The sequence below is a fragment of the Falco naumanni genome, chromosome 11 (assembly GCF_017639655.2).
Source record: "Falco naumanni isolate bFalNau1 chromosome 11, bFalNau1.pat, whole genome shotgun sequence".
Lineage (NCBI taxonomy): Eukaryota > Metazoa > Chordata > Aves > Falconiformes > Falconidae > Falco > Falco naumanni.
Window position 1 is genome coordinate 11903210 of NC_054064.1, and position 13901 is coordinate 11917110.

The following is a 13901-nucleotide window of genomic DNA, read 5'->3' on the forward strand; positions in this document are numbered from 1 at the left end:
TAGCAGATTTGAAGTGCAAGAATAGTCTTTGTCCATTGGAAAAGCTGTTTAAGCAGGAAAAAGAGTAAGGACAGGGGCTAGCAGACTGGTGTCATGGAAAGAGGAAGGTGTCTTTGGCTGTTCAGAGGTGCCCAATATACAGCTCAGCCACTGGTTCCATAAACTGGAGTAATATTTTGGTTTACCCACAGGCAGACTTTCTTATGATTTATTCTTTGTACATCTGAAAAAAATACACAGCGTTTCATAAATAGCTGAAAAGTGTGAAAGATTTGGAAAGTTACTCCACTCAGATTTCTAGAAAGGGAATGAAGTGAGTAAACTGGTCCATGAATAGAAGTACAAATCAAAATATCATCTCTAGACTCAGCCAGTGCCATCAGTGCAATTGTTATTACATGGTTTTTCCACTTCCACCTGGACAAAATGACAGATATTCATTGGAAAGAAAAGAAATAGCATATGAAGAAGTACTTGTCCAAGCTGTAGTTATAAAAATAAAAAATAGTTTTGAGCATAATGATCTAATCATTGTGGGCCCCAGCTGTATATTGAAATCAGTGATGTCAAAGAACATATTCTCTTGAATGTAATTATTTCAAGTTAATTTCAGTTTTAACTAATCTTCTACAGACATTAATTACCAACAACTGAATTACGATCAAACTCTTTCCCCTTCTCTGTAGAAATCTTTACACTTCCAGCACTGTCACGTCTTTCTCTTCACACCTGATGATTATAGGTAAAAGTTTTATTAACAATTTAATTATTCTCTTTAGAAGCCAAGATAATTATAATGGGCTTGACTTGGCTTCCATTAAAAGTCTCTTTTAATGATTTTGCCATTGACTATAGTCCAGTGTGAGAGAACAGTTTGTAATCAACAAAATAGTATCTCAGAATTGTGCAGGGATGAAAGAAATTGAAAGAACACTTAATACTTTTACAGAACATCATGGTACTTTTGTATGGGCTATCAGTCCCCTCTAAATATATATTGCCTGAATCCTGTAAAGCTGTATTCACTTCCATAGTTGTTGTTCATGTGAATAGCTTGACTAAAATTTGTGCTGTAAAGGGTAGTGGTCAAAGATATGACACAAAGCTGGACTGATGTTTCTAAGATCAAGCTTTTGTTCCTAATTTTATCATACCCATGTTCCTTGTCAGAATATTTACTTGCATGCTTCACTTTAGAGATGAATTTGAAGTTACTGGATGGGCTAGTATGTGTCTCAGGGGTATGGATCTAGAGGAAGAGGAGATGATCATGTAGGCACTTATTAGACAGAAAAGCCAGGAGAAGCTAAAGGGGCAGAAAGCTTGCAGATGATTTGGTGAGCTGGTCCTATTAGAGACGCAGAGTACAGTCAGTATCCAAAAAAAGACTGCTATTTAAAATGATTTGTATAAAAACTGCATTGTTAGCAGCACAGAAAAAGAAAACTTTATAAAGAAATACATTTACAAACTTTAAACAAAAATGCTGAAATTATGATGAAATGAAAGAAAAAAAAAAAAAAAGAGTATAGACTTTCAGAATTTAGCTATAACAACATGCTAAAATACCAAGGAAGGCCAGAAATGATTGAGCAATGTACTAAAGTAATAATTGTTTTTTTTCTTCCTTCTAAACACATCAGAAGCAGAAACTTTCTAGGAAGTCTCTAGGGCAAATGCATGGGGTGGAAGGTAGGGAAGGGAAAAATCTATGAAGTATTAACTATAGAAGAGCTTTAGGAGGTTACTAGGCTACTGCCTATGTTGATGGGAACGTGCTCTGGAAGTGTGTCTCAAAGTTTATACAGACATTCTTAAAAAATAGGAGATAGTCTGTTGCCTTAGATCACCAGAAGCAATTAATATTGATCTAAGAGTTTTGAAAAATTGCAGAAACAAATATCTGACTATTACCTGTGATTTTACTAATTTAATTGCCAAGACAGGCTTGATTAACCATAAGAAGAGACTATGGCAGATGTGATTTTTATAAAGAGCTACAAGGAACTAAAGACTAGCAAGTAAAACTTCTGCAGCAAGAAAGTGGATGTAAATTGTAATGAAGAATAGAATTAGCAGATAGATGAATGAGCATGGTTATCATGGAAGAGTGAACTTTTTGTAAGGGAAATAATGGTGTACAAACCTAGTAATGATTTTTTTTAAGAGATAAGTAAGCATATGGATGCAAATGATCACATTAATAACATATCTGAATGGCCAAAAAGTATTCCATAAAATCCCTCAGCAGATCCCTCTTTTTCAAAGAAGCCACTAAGAGAGTTTTTTGGGTGTTTTTTTTTTCTTTTTGTTTGTTTGTTTTTGTTTTGTTTTTTAAATGGAATAATCATGGATTAAATAGTAGGAAACAGGGCAAGAATAAATATCAGAGACTACTAGTCAGCCCTGTAAGAACTGCTTCAAGACACTGCAGAAGTGCTAGAAAGGCAAGTGAAGAGTAATGTAATAAAGTTTGCTCACTTTACAAAAGTATTGTGGCTGTAAAGACCTTCAGCAGTATTTCCAAGGTACTGGATGACAGCACAATAAAATGGTAGATGAAATTCATTGTTCAAGAGTAATGCACACCTATAGATGCTTGGCTTTTACCATTTAGAAAAGGGACCTTAAGAGTAGTTCAGGGTATTTTATTGAAAATGTTGACTTAATGCTCTTCATCAGTCAAAAAGACAAATAGATTCTTGAATTTTTTTGGACAGGAAAAGAAGAATGAAACTGCAAACACCACAATGTCACCATAAAACTTCATGATGCGCCCATCTCTTGAACGCTGCATGAAGTCTTGCATATTGAAAAGGTATATAGTACTATCAAGAAAGGTAGAATGAAGAGCAGTCATAGATACAAGTAGTTCCTGTAAAAGGAGAGATTAAATAGATTAGGTTTCTTCAGCATACGAAAGGGAAGATGAATTGAATGAAAATAAAAATAGCCATCTACAAAAATCACAAATGTTATGGAAGTGATTGTTTATTTATTCTTATTATCTCTTCCTCCCCAAAACTAGGAAATACCAAATGTAATTGTCAGCCAGCTAGTTAAAACAGAGAAATAATAGTAATTATTATTACATTTTACATAATTGTTAACTTGTGCCCAGGACATTTGGATAACAAGAGTATGCATGTCTCAAGAAGCGATTAGGCAAATTAGTGGATGAAAGGCTCATTGAGACCAACTAAATATGAAGATACTGATGAACTCTTTGGCTAAGAAAACTGGTAAGCTGTGGCTTTGTAGAGTTCGGATGCCTGTACTGAATGAAATACCACTGAAGCCCACTACTGTCAAATAGAGGACACTGGGGTATATTGATCCCTGGTTTAACTCAGTACAGGCTTGCTAATTTTCTACTGTCAATAAGCATGCAAACATGAAGATAAACACAGGACTCACAGGAGTGAAAGGTTGTGAAGACCAGACCTAAAATGGGCCAGGTAAGATGGTCAGAAAGCAATAGGGTGAAGTGGGAATTGGGGAATGTAAAAAGGCACTTCTGCTAGGTGTTTTAATTAAAAGCCCAGATCTTGAAAGGTCTTGATTGTTTTCAGAAATTCATTGCTGAATTACTCAGCCTATTGATACTAAATAATACCTCCTTTAGTTCAACAAAATTTCTTTAAAACCTTTGGTCTAAGATTTTTTTTTTTTTCAACTCTATAGATTACTTATAACAAATAATGTCAATGAATAAAGACATCTCAAATCTTTTGGAAAGTACCTCAAATACTAGTAGCATGTAATTAAACAGCCTTGAGTTCATTAGCTGTTAGATATTACAGTACTCGGCTCTGTAGGAATACAAACTTAGAAATCCCGATTACTTTAGGATTACATCCTTTCAGCATGTTCAAATTTAGGGCAGAAACAAACCTTAATATCAGGTGTGCTCCTATACTTAGAATAACTCTGAAATCCATTCGAGGTGGAAACCACTACTTTGAAATTTAAATTTACAGGTAGACCGAATCTTGGTATACCTACTTCCATGGCATCCATTTATTAACGCATATTATTAAAAGACTTTTTGTTTTGTTTTTGTTTTACTTTTAGTCACAATGGGGGAGCTTAGCTTTTGTTAGGGGAGGCAGTCAGTACCTTGCAAATTAAAACCTATCAGTTCCTTCTAAACTAAATTTTGGGTTTTGTATCACTATTGCTGTGATCAAAAATCTCTTGGGAGAGTTTTATTTGCACGTGTGCAAAGGAAGTTAAAAAAATAACTACTGAAGTCTTAATCAGCATGTGCTGGTGTCAGCCATGCCATCAGCTGCACCAATGTCAAGATAGGAAGTGTTGACTATTTTTAATTACCTCAGGTCAGTAGTTTTTATCTGCAGTTAAGTAGGATGGAGATTACTTTACTTACTCCTAAACGATCCTTTTAAGGCCCCTTCATAAAAACATCCCATCTGGGCAGGTCTCTGGTGCTACTGGTCTCTTCATTTCTGTCCTCATAAAAAAGGCAGCGAGCAGGCAAATTGCATCGAAGTTATGGCCACTGAGCAGGCTTAAAAGGGAAATGTGACATATTTCTCAGAGGAAAAGCAGTCCTGCTCATCACTGTTCAAATGAACATTTAATAATTCATAACAACTGAGTTATAAGTTTCCCCTTCAATACGTTTCCAAATGTGAATAGATTAAATGGTAATTGCTATCAAGCTTTATGTTCTATTTCATGTACCTAATAAAAGTTTATCTAGTGGAGCTTACTTTGTATCTTTTTGATCTATTCCCAACTGACTGCAATATACTGTATTAAAATATTTATCATTGTGCTATCAAATATTAACCATTTTTAAATCATCTGGCTAAAGAAAACAAATAATGTTTCTTGTTTAACTTTTCATGAATTTCCTAATATTTAGTTGTTCAGAACTCTCCCATGATATAGCACTGAAGACACTGAAGATCCTAGAAATTGTATTCACTCTTTTTAAATAGGCCTGTTTCGAAATGCACTCTGCTCACATCAGCCATCACTGCTCGTGTTGGCTCTGCAGGCAGAATCCTAGCTTTGATTCTGTAAAAAGTTATGATTCTGCTCCAGTACAAGAGAATCTTTGAGAGTTGTTTGTTTTTCTGTAGGTTAGTGGCTGTTTAAAGTATTTTTGGGAGAGTACAGAACCTTTTTTTTTAAATTTAGGAAAAAGTTTTTAGGAAGCTTCCCTAATTATCCACCTACTTATCCATCTGAAATTATATGGCTTTGTCTTGTAAAAATACCAGCAACTTGCTAAACTATAATGTGAATGATCCAACAATGGAAAGAGGAGAATGCTGATCCCCCAGATGTGCTGCAGCTGCACAGCAGCCTAGCCCAGCCCTCCTGCTGGCTGCCAGGGGCACATCACCCCCCAGCCCAGGGGGTTATGCTCTCCCCAGGGTGCTCCTGCTTCTCAGCCTGTTGCTGATTCCTATCACAGGACTAACACAGCAGAAAACTATTCTTTCTTGGTTAGTGTCCTGCTGAGTTAGCTCTGAAATGGTTCAATGAAAGGTCAAACCAGTGCCTGAGAGATTGCTAGGGGTGTGGGACTAAATAGCTGGGAATTGGGAGAAGAGGGATTGCAGCACTTGCAATTAGAGCGTTTTAGACAGCCATAGAATAACAGCTTTGAAGCTGACACCTAGGCAAGATCAAGAGGAGAACAACCTCTTTGCTCCTACCCAATCCTTCACCTTGCTGGGGAAAAATTGTTCTGTTAAAGGTCATGTGTATAAATGTTGCTACTGAACCATTTCTTTTCACTTTGGAGAAAGCAAGTCTGATCACCTTCAGGAGTAAATCTCCTGAAGTGAAGAGCTGCAGTCTGGTGCAGTTCCTGGTGCCTCTTCATAATATGTTAACTGCGCTAACTAGCCCGCCTTTCTGTGCCTCATTCTCTGGTTGTTTCATGACCCATTACTTTCTTGGCTTCCTCACACACAGGTGTTACCTAATTCACAATCCACATCCCGTTCACAGAAGCCTTCCTTCCAGCACAGAGACCCCGAGGGGATGTCCTTGAGCCCCTCTATATTCCTTCTGCAGGCTCTTCCATTTCCAAAGTATTCCGCTTACTTTGTAGGCAGCAGTACTAAAAGCTGCTTGAGACACGCTCCAGTAACTATGCAGATCTGCGTACAACTATCGAGAGAAAGCTTCCGATGTGTTCATCTTCTCCTCTGTGTTCTTCATAGAGGAGAGATGCTTCACTTAATAATTTTTATTAGATACAGTGTTTGTATTCTGACATGTTTATTCTGAGCAAAATATCCTCTTCCCAGAGAGATATCAGCCTTCTTTTTTTCCCTCAAATCCACTATCTCATTAAATATTAATATCATTCCATGATATTCATACTTTGGTGTACATTTTCTATGTATCCCCGTATCTGTATGGTTATTCTGTGGATCACATATTTTGGAAGAAATGCGTTAATATGCACATTCTGTTTTTTTGCAGGTTTAAAAGACCCAGGATATCAGTATAGCTTTACACACGTAAGTCATCAGCATGCTTTCCCTAACTAGAGTGGAATCGGTGTTTTGCATCATCTGATGAATCAGGCCTGACGATGCTGTAATTTTTGTTTGAAATCTTGCCTTGCTTGTCTCACATATGTAAGCCGTACTTTGCCTGGAGTTTCAGCAGTGGGTTCTGGATTAAGGAGAATTATTCTGGGTTTAAATCTGGAGCCATTTGAAGCGGAGCCTGTTCCTCTTACATGCAAACCCCTATACACACATACATTTCTTTAGTCTGCATAACAATCATGCAAGACAGCCATTATGAAGCCAGTATTTCATGTATAAAGACCAGGGGCAGATTGTTCCTTGGGGACAGCAATGTTCAGCCCCATAAGAACAGTACCCTTTTTAATAAATTCTTTTTACATTTCACTTCCCTCCAGCTCCAAGCGTCACAGTGCACTTATTAGGACCAGTCCTGGCACCAGAACATACCAGGAGTGAAAGTACATACAGAACCTGTGCAGAGGGGAAATCCCACTGTACCCTGGCCAGCTAAAAGCATTAAAACTGCTCCTGGTAAAAAGATGTAAAAAGATATAGATGAGTTGTCTGTGGCTCCCCACACAGGCAGTTGCAAAGGTGAACTGGAAGGCAGGGCATCCCAGTTCTGAATTTCTGGTTTTTACAGTGTACAGTTTCCCAGGCACACGTTCAATGTATAGGTATTGAAGGACTCACAGGGTACATCTGTGCACAAACATGTATAAAAGATTTCTAACTTTCAATGGGGGAGACAGGTACATTTATGTATTTAATCTGTCTAGAAAGAAGTGCACGATGTGTTTCTTCAAGAAAGATTCTTTTTTTTTTTTTGGTTGTTGTTAGAAGTGGATGGTAATATATCTTTTCTTGCTGAGCTGTAAACACAAACTTCCAAAAGCAGATGTTAATGTAAGTTCCAGGGCTACAATTTCAGGTTTGATTTTCTTTGGCAATTCAATCTGCATGATGATTTTGATCGAATGCCTTGGTTTCTAACATTTGTAACACATGACAAAATGCACACAAAAAAAAAGCTTATATTTAAATCTTATGATAAGTTGAATGCACACTGTGACGGAATATGAATTATCTAACAGGCTGCAGAGTAACGCAACTTCAGTCTGGAAGATGGATACAAGCACTGAGCGCCGTTTGAATATTGAAGATAAGAGTGCAATCCTTTGCCTGCTTTAATAAAAACTATTTAAAATGAATGAAAAAGGGTAAACTAGACTATTCAGAGCTTGACATAAGGCATCTGGCTGAAAACCCATTCGTTAATTGTTTAAGATTTATGCCACTGAACCTAGATAATTTAAACCAGTGACTCACAATAAATAACACAGTGAATTTAACTCGGGTACAAGCTACCACTGGTAACTCTTCTACGCAGTCCTGGCCTTTGTGGGGCTGCAAGCTCAATTGCTCATAGACTATATGAAGTGATATAGTGAATAATATTAATCATCGGACCTTCCCTCACCTTTTCCCCTGTGGGGTGATCATGCCTAATGAAAATTCGAGCTGTGCTGGTAAACAGATTGGCAAAAGAGTCACTTTATCTTTGCCTGACTGGATAAATATGCAGCTGGTTTTGGAATCAATTCTTGTGTGCGTGAAATTAAAAGGTGTTAATTTTTAAATGCTCCTATATATATGCAACAGAACTTAGTCACCTGAAACATCACGACCGAGAAATACAAAAGATGTAAGACTATGAGCAGTACACTTGGAAAATCAAACGAGTGCTCCTGCTTAATATTTTGCCTTCAAACATTTTTTTTTTTTTTTAACTCAGGCAGGTCTTTTGTGTGTAAATGTTTCTGCCTTTTGTTACAGGTTCCTCTTATCACAAAGCACTATGTTTAAAGACTGGCTCAAAACAGCTGTAGCTGCTGCTTAAATTTCTTGCCAGGCTTGGAGCTTTCTCTTCTTTTTTAATGTTCATTTTAAAGGAAATAATTTAATTTCGATAAAATAGAAAAATGAAATACAGTGATGTATTTTCTCATGTTTCTGGAATTCTAAAAGGGTTTCAGGACCAGGCTGTTCTGTTCCTAATTCATTCCTTGTGCTTTGATCTATGTGCACATGCTGGTGAGAAAACCATGGTGGGTATCTGGGAGGCAGGTGGAGAGCTCAGCCCCAGCAGCTTCCCTGCACGCACACCGCCTGCAGCACGAACAGCTCTGGTGGGGGACGTGGGGGGGCTCAGAAGTAGTGCAATGCACAGTAGCATCAAATGTGCCTCTTTTTCTGAGGGCAGCAAACCTTCCTGTACCAACCAGACCCTGCTGACCGCCACGTCTATGCAGCGTAAACCTTGAATTTAAAAGATAACAGCTGTTATCACAGTGCTTTTTATCTGGGAGGCAAAGTCTAAAATTGCATCCGACCTCTGTGTGCACGGAGAAACCAAGTGATGAGCGTTCTGCTCGCATCCTCAGAGCTTTTAAATGAAATTAACAAGTGAGGTGCCTAAGTGAATACTTCTGAGGATAACAGCTCTGTTTCTTTTGCCCAGGTGTGGTACAAGGTAGACTCCGAACAGTAATTTATCAAATGATAGAAAACACAACAGGACTTCAGCGCTGGTTTTTCCCACAGAGGATTAGTAATATATAAAATATAAACTAAGCCACTCCATTTACTAATACAATCATATGAGTAATTAAACTAGCTATGGTATAGATTTAACTTACTTATTTATAGGTCAAGCTTCTTGTTGCCCTAGGTCAATGATCTTTAGCAACAAAGGTCCATAAAATTAAATTTTCTTAATAATGCCAACAGTCTATGTATAACAAAAAGTAAACACATATTGCTCTGTTGAGTGTGTGTGTATCCATCTTTGCATATATACATTTCTGTACAGCAGCTCGGGGAAACAGATCAAAACCACATGCTGCATGTCCAGGCAAATAACATTTCTGAGCTTTCCTAAGGCAGCAGAATCAGTTCTTATTTTTCTTGTATATTGAGGTCTGCTTGCTTGCCCAGTCATTTTTGTTTAGATTTCAATGGGAAAATAACAAAGCTAAAATTGCCACACTACAAAATTAAATGGATTGGAGTTCTGTTCCTCTATGAAAAGACTTGAAATAAGATTTAAATCAGTGTGTGCTTGGCAAAATGTGGCGATTTGATGTCTGTTCCATAAAACTGACAACAGCACCTAGTTGTTTTTCTCCTGAATTTGATCAGGTAATTTGGTCATAGAACCACAGAATGGTTTGGGTTGGAAGGGACCTTAAAGATCACCTAGTTCCAACCCCCCTGCCATGGGCAGGGACACCTTCCACTAGACCAGGTTGTTCAAAGCCCCGTCCAGCCTGGCCCTAAGCCCTGCCAGGGATGGGGCATCACAGCTTCTCTGGGCAACCTGTGCCAGTGGCTCACCACCCTTGCAGAGAAATTTAGAAAACATCTAACAGTTACATGGACCGAGGTTTGTTCAGAAAATTACAACACAGTGAGGCAAAATTAATCAGTTTTGTCAGCAAATATAAAGGCACTAGCTAGCATTTCCAGAAACTGTCTAAAGCTTTTACAAATACTCTGATTCAGCTAAAATCAGGCTAATTATATGTTGGGTTCAAAAATCCTCATTAAAAGAACATTATTGGGGTTATAATATCCAAACCTGAAAAGATATGAACTACTGCAATTAATAAGCAATTGGTTTGACAAGCTGGTCTAGATATTATTGTAATAATTATAAGACTGTAAAATTTGCTCCACAGACCTCCAGCCCTTTTCAATATCATGGCTACTTAATAGCTTTTTTAGACCCACTGTGTGGACATGGTGTTTACTGTATTTTATTCAAATTCTACAGAGAATATACAAATTCTCTGCAGAGAATCAAATTGATTTATTTTTTCATTTTTTCCCTGTGGTTCCTGTCACTACAGTATCTCAATGCTTCACAAATTCTAATGCTTATTTTGCCAGTACCAATGGTTAGGTACAGGGATCGTGACAACCTCTTCCTACACAAGGGGTGCAAGGCAGAGGGAGATTCCATGATTTCTGACTGCTTTTTCTTTCTGAGATACCTAACATCTGATTTTTCAAAATATTAATAGAGAACTCTGAGATTTGAAACACTATTTTCCTGCTTTCTGCTGCAACTGTAAGTGCTCAATAATTTTGTGAATTAAAAGTCAAGTACAAGCATGCAGAAAATGAGAATACAGTTACCAACTACATGTGAAAAGCATGGTTTAAATAACCTGTCAAACACAAACAGGAGCTTTCTAGCAGAAGCTGAGGAAGTCCAGGTTCCATGCAAACTTCCTTTTTCTTCATATACTACCTTTAATGTTAATTGGTTAATTATCACAGTAGTTTCTGAAAAAATTTATTTATTGGTTTTCTTTCCAGACGTTTGCTGAATTGTCACAAGTCCAGGTACTCATTGCTTGGTGGAGAGGCAGCAGTAATCTCTAGCTTTGTTTGGGATTTTTTTTGTGGGTTTTTTTTGTTTTGTTTGAGTTTGTTGTTGTTTGTTTTGTGGTTTGTTTTTTTTTTAATTTATGATGTAAGATTTGCATTTGTTTTAGAGCATTTATAGTATTTGTGTGGCTATACGGCCAGTTTTACAATATTTGGCTAATTGGTGTCAGCAGTTACATTCTCTCTTGTGTTTCGCAGTGTTAAAAATCAAAAGCAGCCTTTCGTAGAAATCTGTCTTTAATGTGTGTGTGTAAGAACACAGAGAGGCAGGGAGAAAAGGTCAAAGAAAAACATGAGAGGACTTTCCAGAGTTTCTGGAAGTAGATGATCAAACCAGTCATAAAGAATAAACCTTAAGAATTTACTACAAAAGAAGTTTGCAATAAAGTCTAATCCTGTATGTACCGATGTGGTATTTCTAGTCGCTTGTTTACAAGATCTGTTAACCAGAAGAGAAGCTAAATATACAACTAAGCATTGAAACAACATCTGGTCTAGCATGATCTACGCAAAAATTCAGCTGTTATTTTTAAGGATGTTAAAGTACACCTTCATTTTTTTTAACCTTTGGCTATTGTCTAGTTTTCACTAATTATAACAGGTAATGAGCCAGTGTTTTGCAGTTTCATTGTCTAGGGACATAGTTTGAAGATATAAAAGCATAGTTAAGTTACTCAAGAAGCTGAAGTTTAATACAGAAAAAAGTGAACATGCAGAGAAATCACCTTTTGTCTTTTAGTAAGAATTTTAAATCTGGAGTTAATATGCTGATGCTTTAGTACACAAAACTTATTTCACAGTTGGCAAGACACAAATATTTACAGATTTCAGTGGGAGCTCCTCCAGGCGTTAGCAAGAAAGAGGACACTGAAAACATTGAAATAAATGGATGGCACTATCAATTTTCTGTCCTCATCTGGGAGTCTTTGAAAAGGCTCAGGCAGTATGGCATTCCTACAGCTTGTAGAGTGGTTTGCTCATTTTCTGCTCTTAAGTAGCTGCACATGATAGCATACAGATGCAGAGGCAGCAAAGTTGCGGGAGAAGGGCGACTCTCAGAGTTACTTACGTTGACAGCCCAAGCTGTGCCAGATATATCCCGGCAGACATTTATCACATTTAGGCCCTGATGTTCCCTCCTTACACTCACAAAATCCTCTGTCATTACAGCGATCATGGACTGAACCAAAAGGGTTACAATAACAGTCTGCAGAAACAAGACAACACATACACACTGGATTCAGGTCTACACGTGGTGACAATTCATTCAATACCAATAAAGGGTGCATTTCCAGTGCTAAAGGTAAAGGAAGACTGTCTGTTAAGGGTATCTAGAGTAGTGAATATAACTAGTATAGGTCCATTTGTTTGCATATGTCATTTCAGGAAGATACATTTTATGATGTGAAGAGAAAAAGTAAACAGGAAGATATAAAGGCAGAAGATACCATGGTCTTTGAGGATAAGTGATTGTAACAGATCCTCTTTTGGTAAGAATATTTTTGACAATTTAATGAACATTAGAAAAGCTTTGTATAGCATGGATATATCAATGTGCCATCAGGGTGAAATGGTTCGCATTATTAAAATAGACTTGTCTATATTACTCAATATTTCGGAAGTGCTGAATGCCTTTCAGGGCTATATAAATGCACTTTACTGATTTCCAAGATAGTCTTCCTTTATAGTTTTGAGCAGCAGCAAAATTTATGTGGATATCTGCTATTAAATTGATGAGATTGTATTTATCAGTGACGTTGTTAAACCTTTTACATATTCCACAATGAAAAGCTTGAGGTGAGCACTAATGTAATGCAAAACTTATCAGAACTGGCTTTATGCTGCCATTTTCATTTCTCTCACCTCCCAGTGGGCAGATGGAAAATGCAATGAGGCTCGTTCCTTGCTGTATATTTTCCACATGTGTTCAACTAATTAAAAAATGACTAGGGTAACCCATTTCCTCCCACAACACTTACTGTGTTGTTCATTCACAGCCCTTTTTTTTTCAGATGTGATTATAATATCTGTGTTCAGCTTTCAGCTAGCTGAACGAAGACAAGACAGTAGCTAGCAGAGCTCATTTTTGGCACTCCTGTTCTTCAGTTTTGGGTTGTTTGTGTTTTGTTTTGGCTTTTTTTTTTTTTTTTTTTTTTGAAATTAAGGGCTGTATCTTATTTGTACATAGACCCACGTAGACCCAGAGTAACTCCACTGTCAACTGAGACCACAGACACATGTTGGCAGCATCTGCTCTCTGTTGTTATTGAAGGCTAAAGATAAACAAATCGATTCCTGAATCTGGGCAATCTGCTGTGAGTCTGGCTTTATATGTCTGTGAAGCAGTGCTACTTTGATGACTACCTTTGGCAATTGTTCCCTAGCATTAGGTTAAACCTCAGCGATACTGTAAACGACAACATGAAGTTGAACTGGGAAATAAAAGATAAAAAACAAATCCAATGGAAAAACTCTTAATAGGAAAAAAATTACCAGGAAGACATTTGTCATCTGTTGTCTCAGTGTTTATTAACTATAAATTACAGATGGCACTTTGAACATTTGGCATGCTGAAGAAGAATAGTTACCTTTGGCAAACGGAGTTCCACAATAATAATAGTTAATTAGCTAGCAACATTCATTAATGAAGTTGAAAACTGACACGCCAAAAATACTGTGCAAGGCTGAGCAGAATTATAGCACAGTGAGTGCCATTTGAAAAGCTGGCAATTCTGATGTTAATCAGATGGATGTAAACAGGCATAGAACTGAGATAAATATTGGATGCAAGAAGTAAAATTTCCTTGAAGAGTTTTTATAGAAAACCTTGAAAGACAAAAAACTTGGAATTATGTTAGAAACAGAGGGCCCGATTCTTGTACATGAAAAAGAGCTTAGTTGGACATAATGGAGTTACAGTGA

The 13901-nt window shown here is 37.3% G+C and overlaps 1 protein-coding gene across 5 annotated transcripts in view; it reads right to left on the bottom strand.

Annotated features, from left to right (window-relative positions):
* Positions 1 to 13901, bottom strand: part of NTNG1 (netrin G1) — a 158855-nt gene that overhangs the window by 16045 nt on the left and 128909 nt on the right. The window contains exon 9 of one of the 5 annotated variants that reach the window (XM_040610204.1): positions 12049 to 12186. The exons of the other annotated variants lie outside the window; for them this stretch is intronic. Coding sequence (XP_040466138.1) covers positions 12049 to 12186 — 138 coding nt within the window. The remainder of the gene's footprint in view (positions 1 to 12048; positions 12187 to 13901) is intronic. 5 annotated transcript variants of the gene reach the window in all.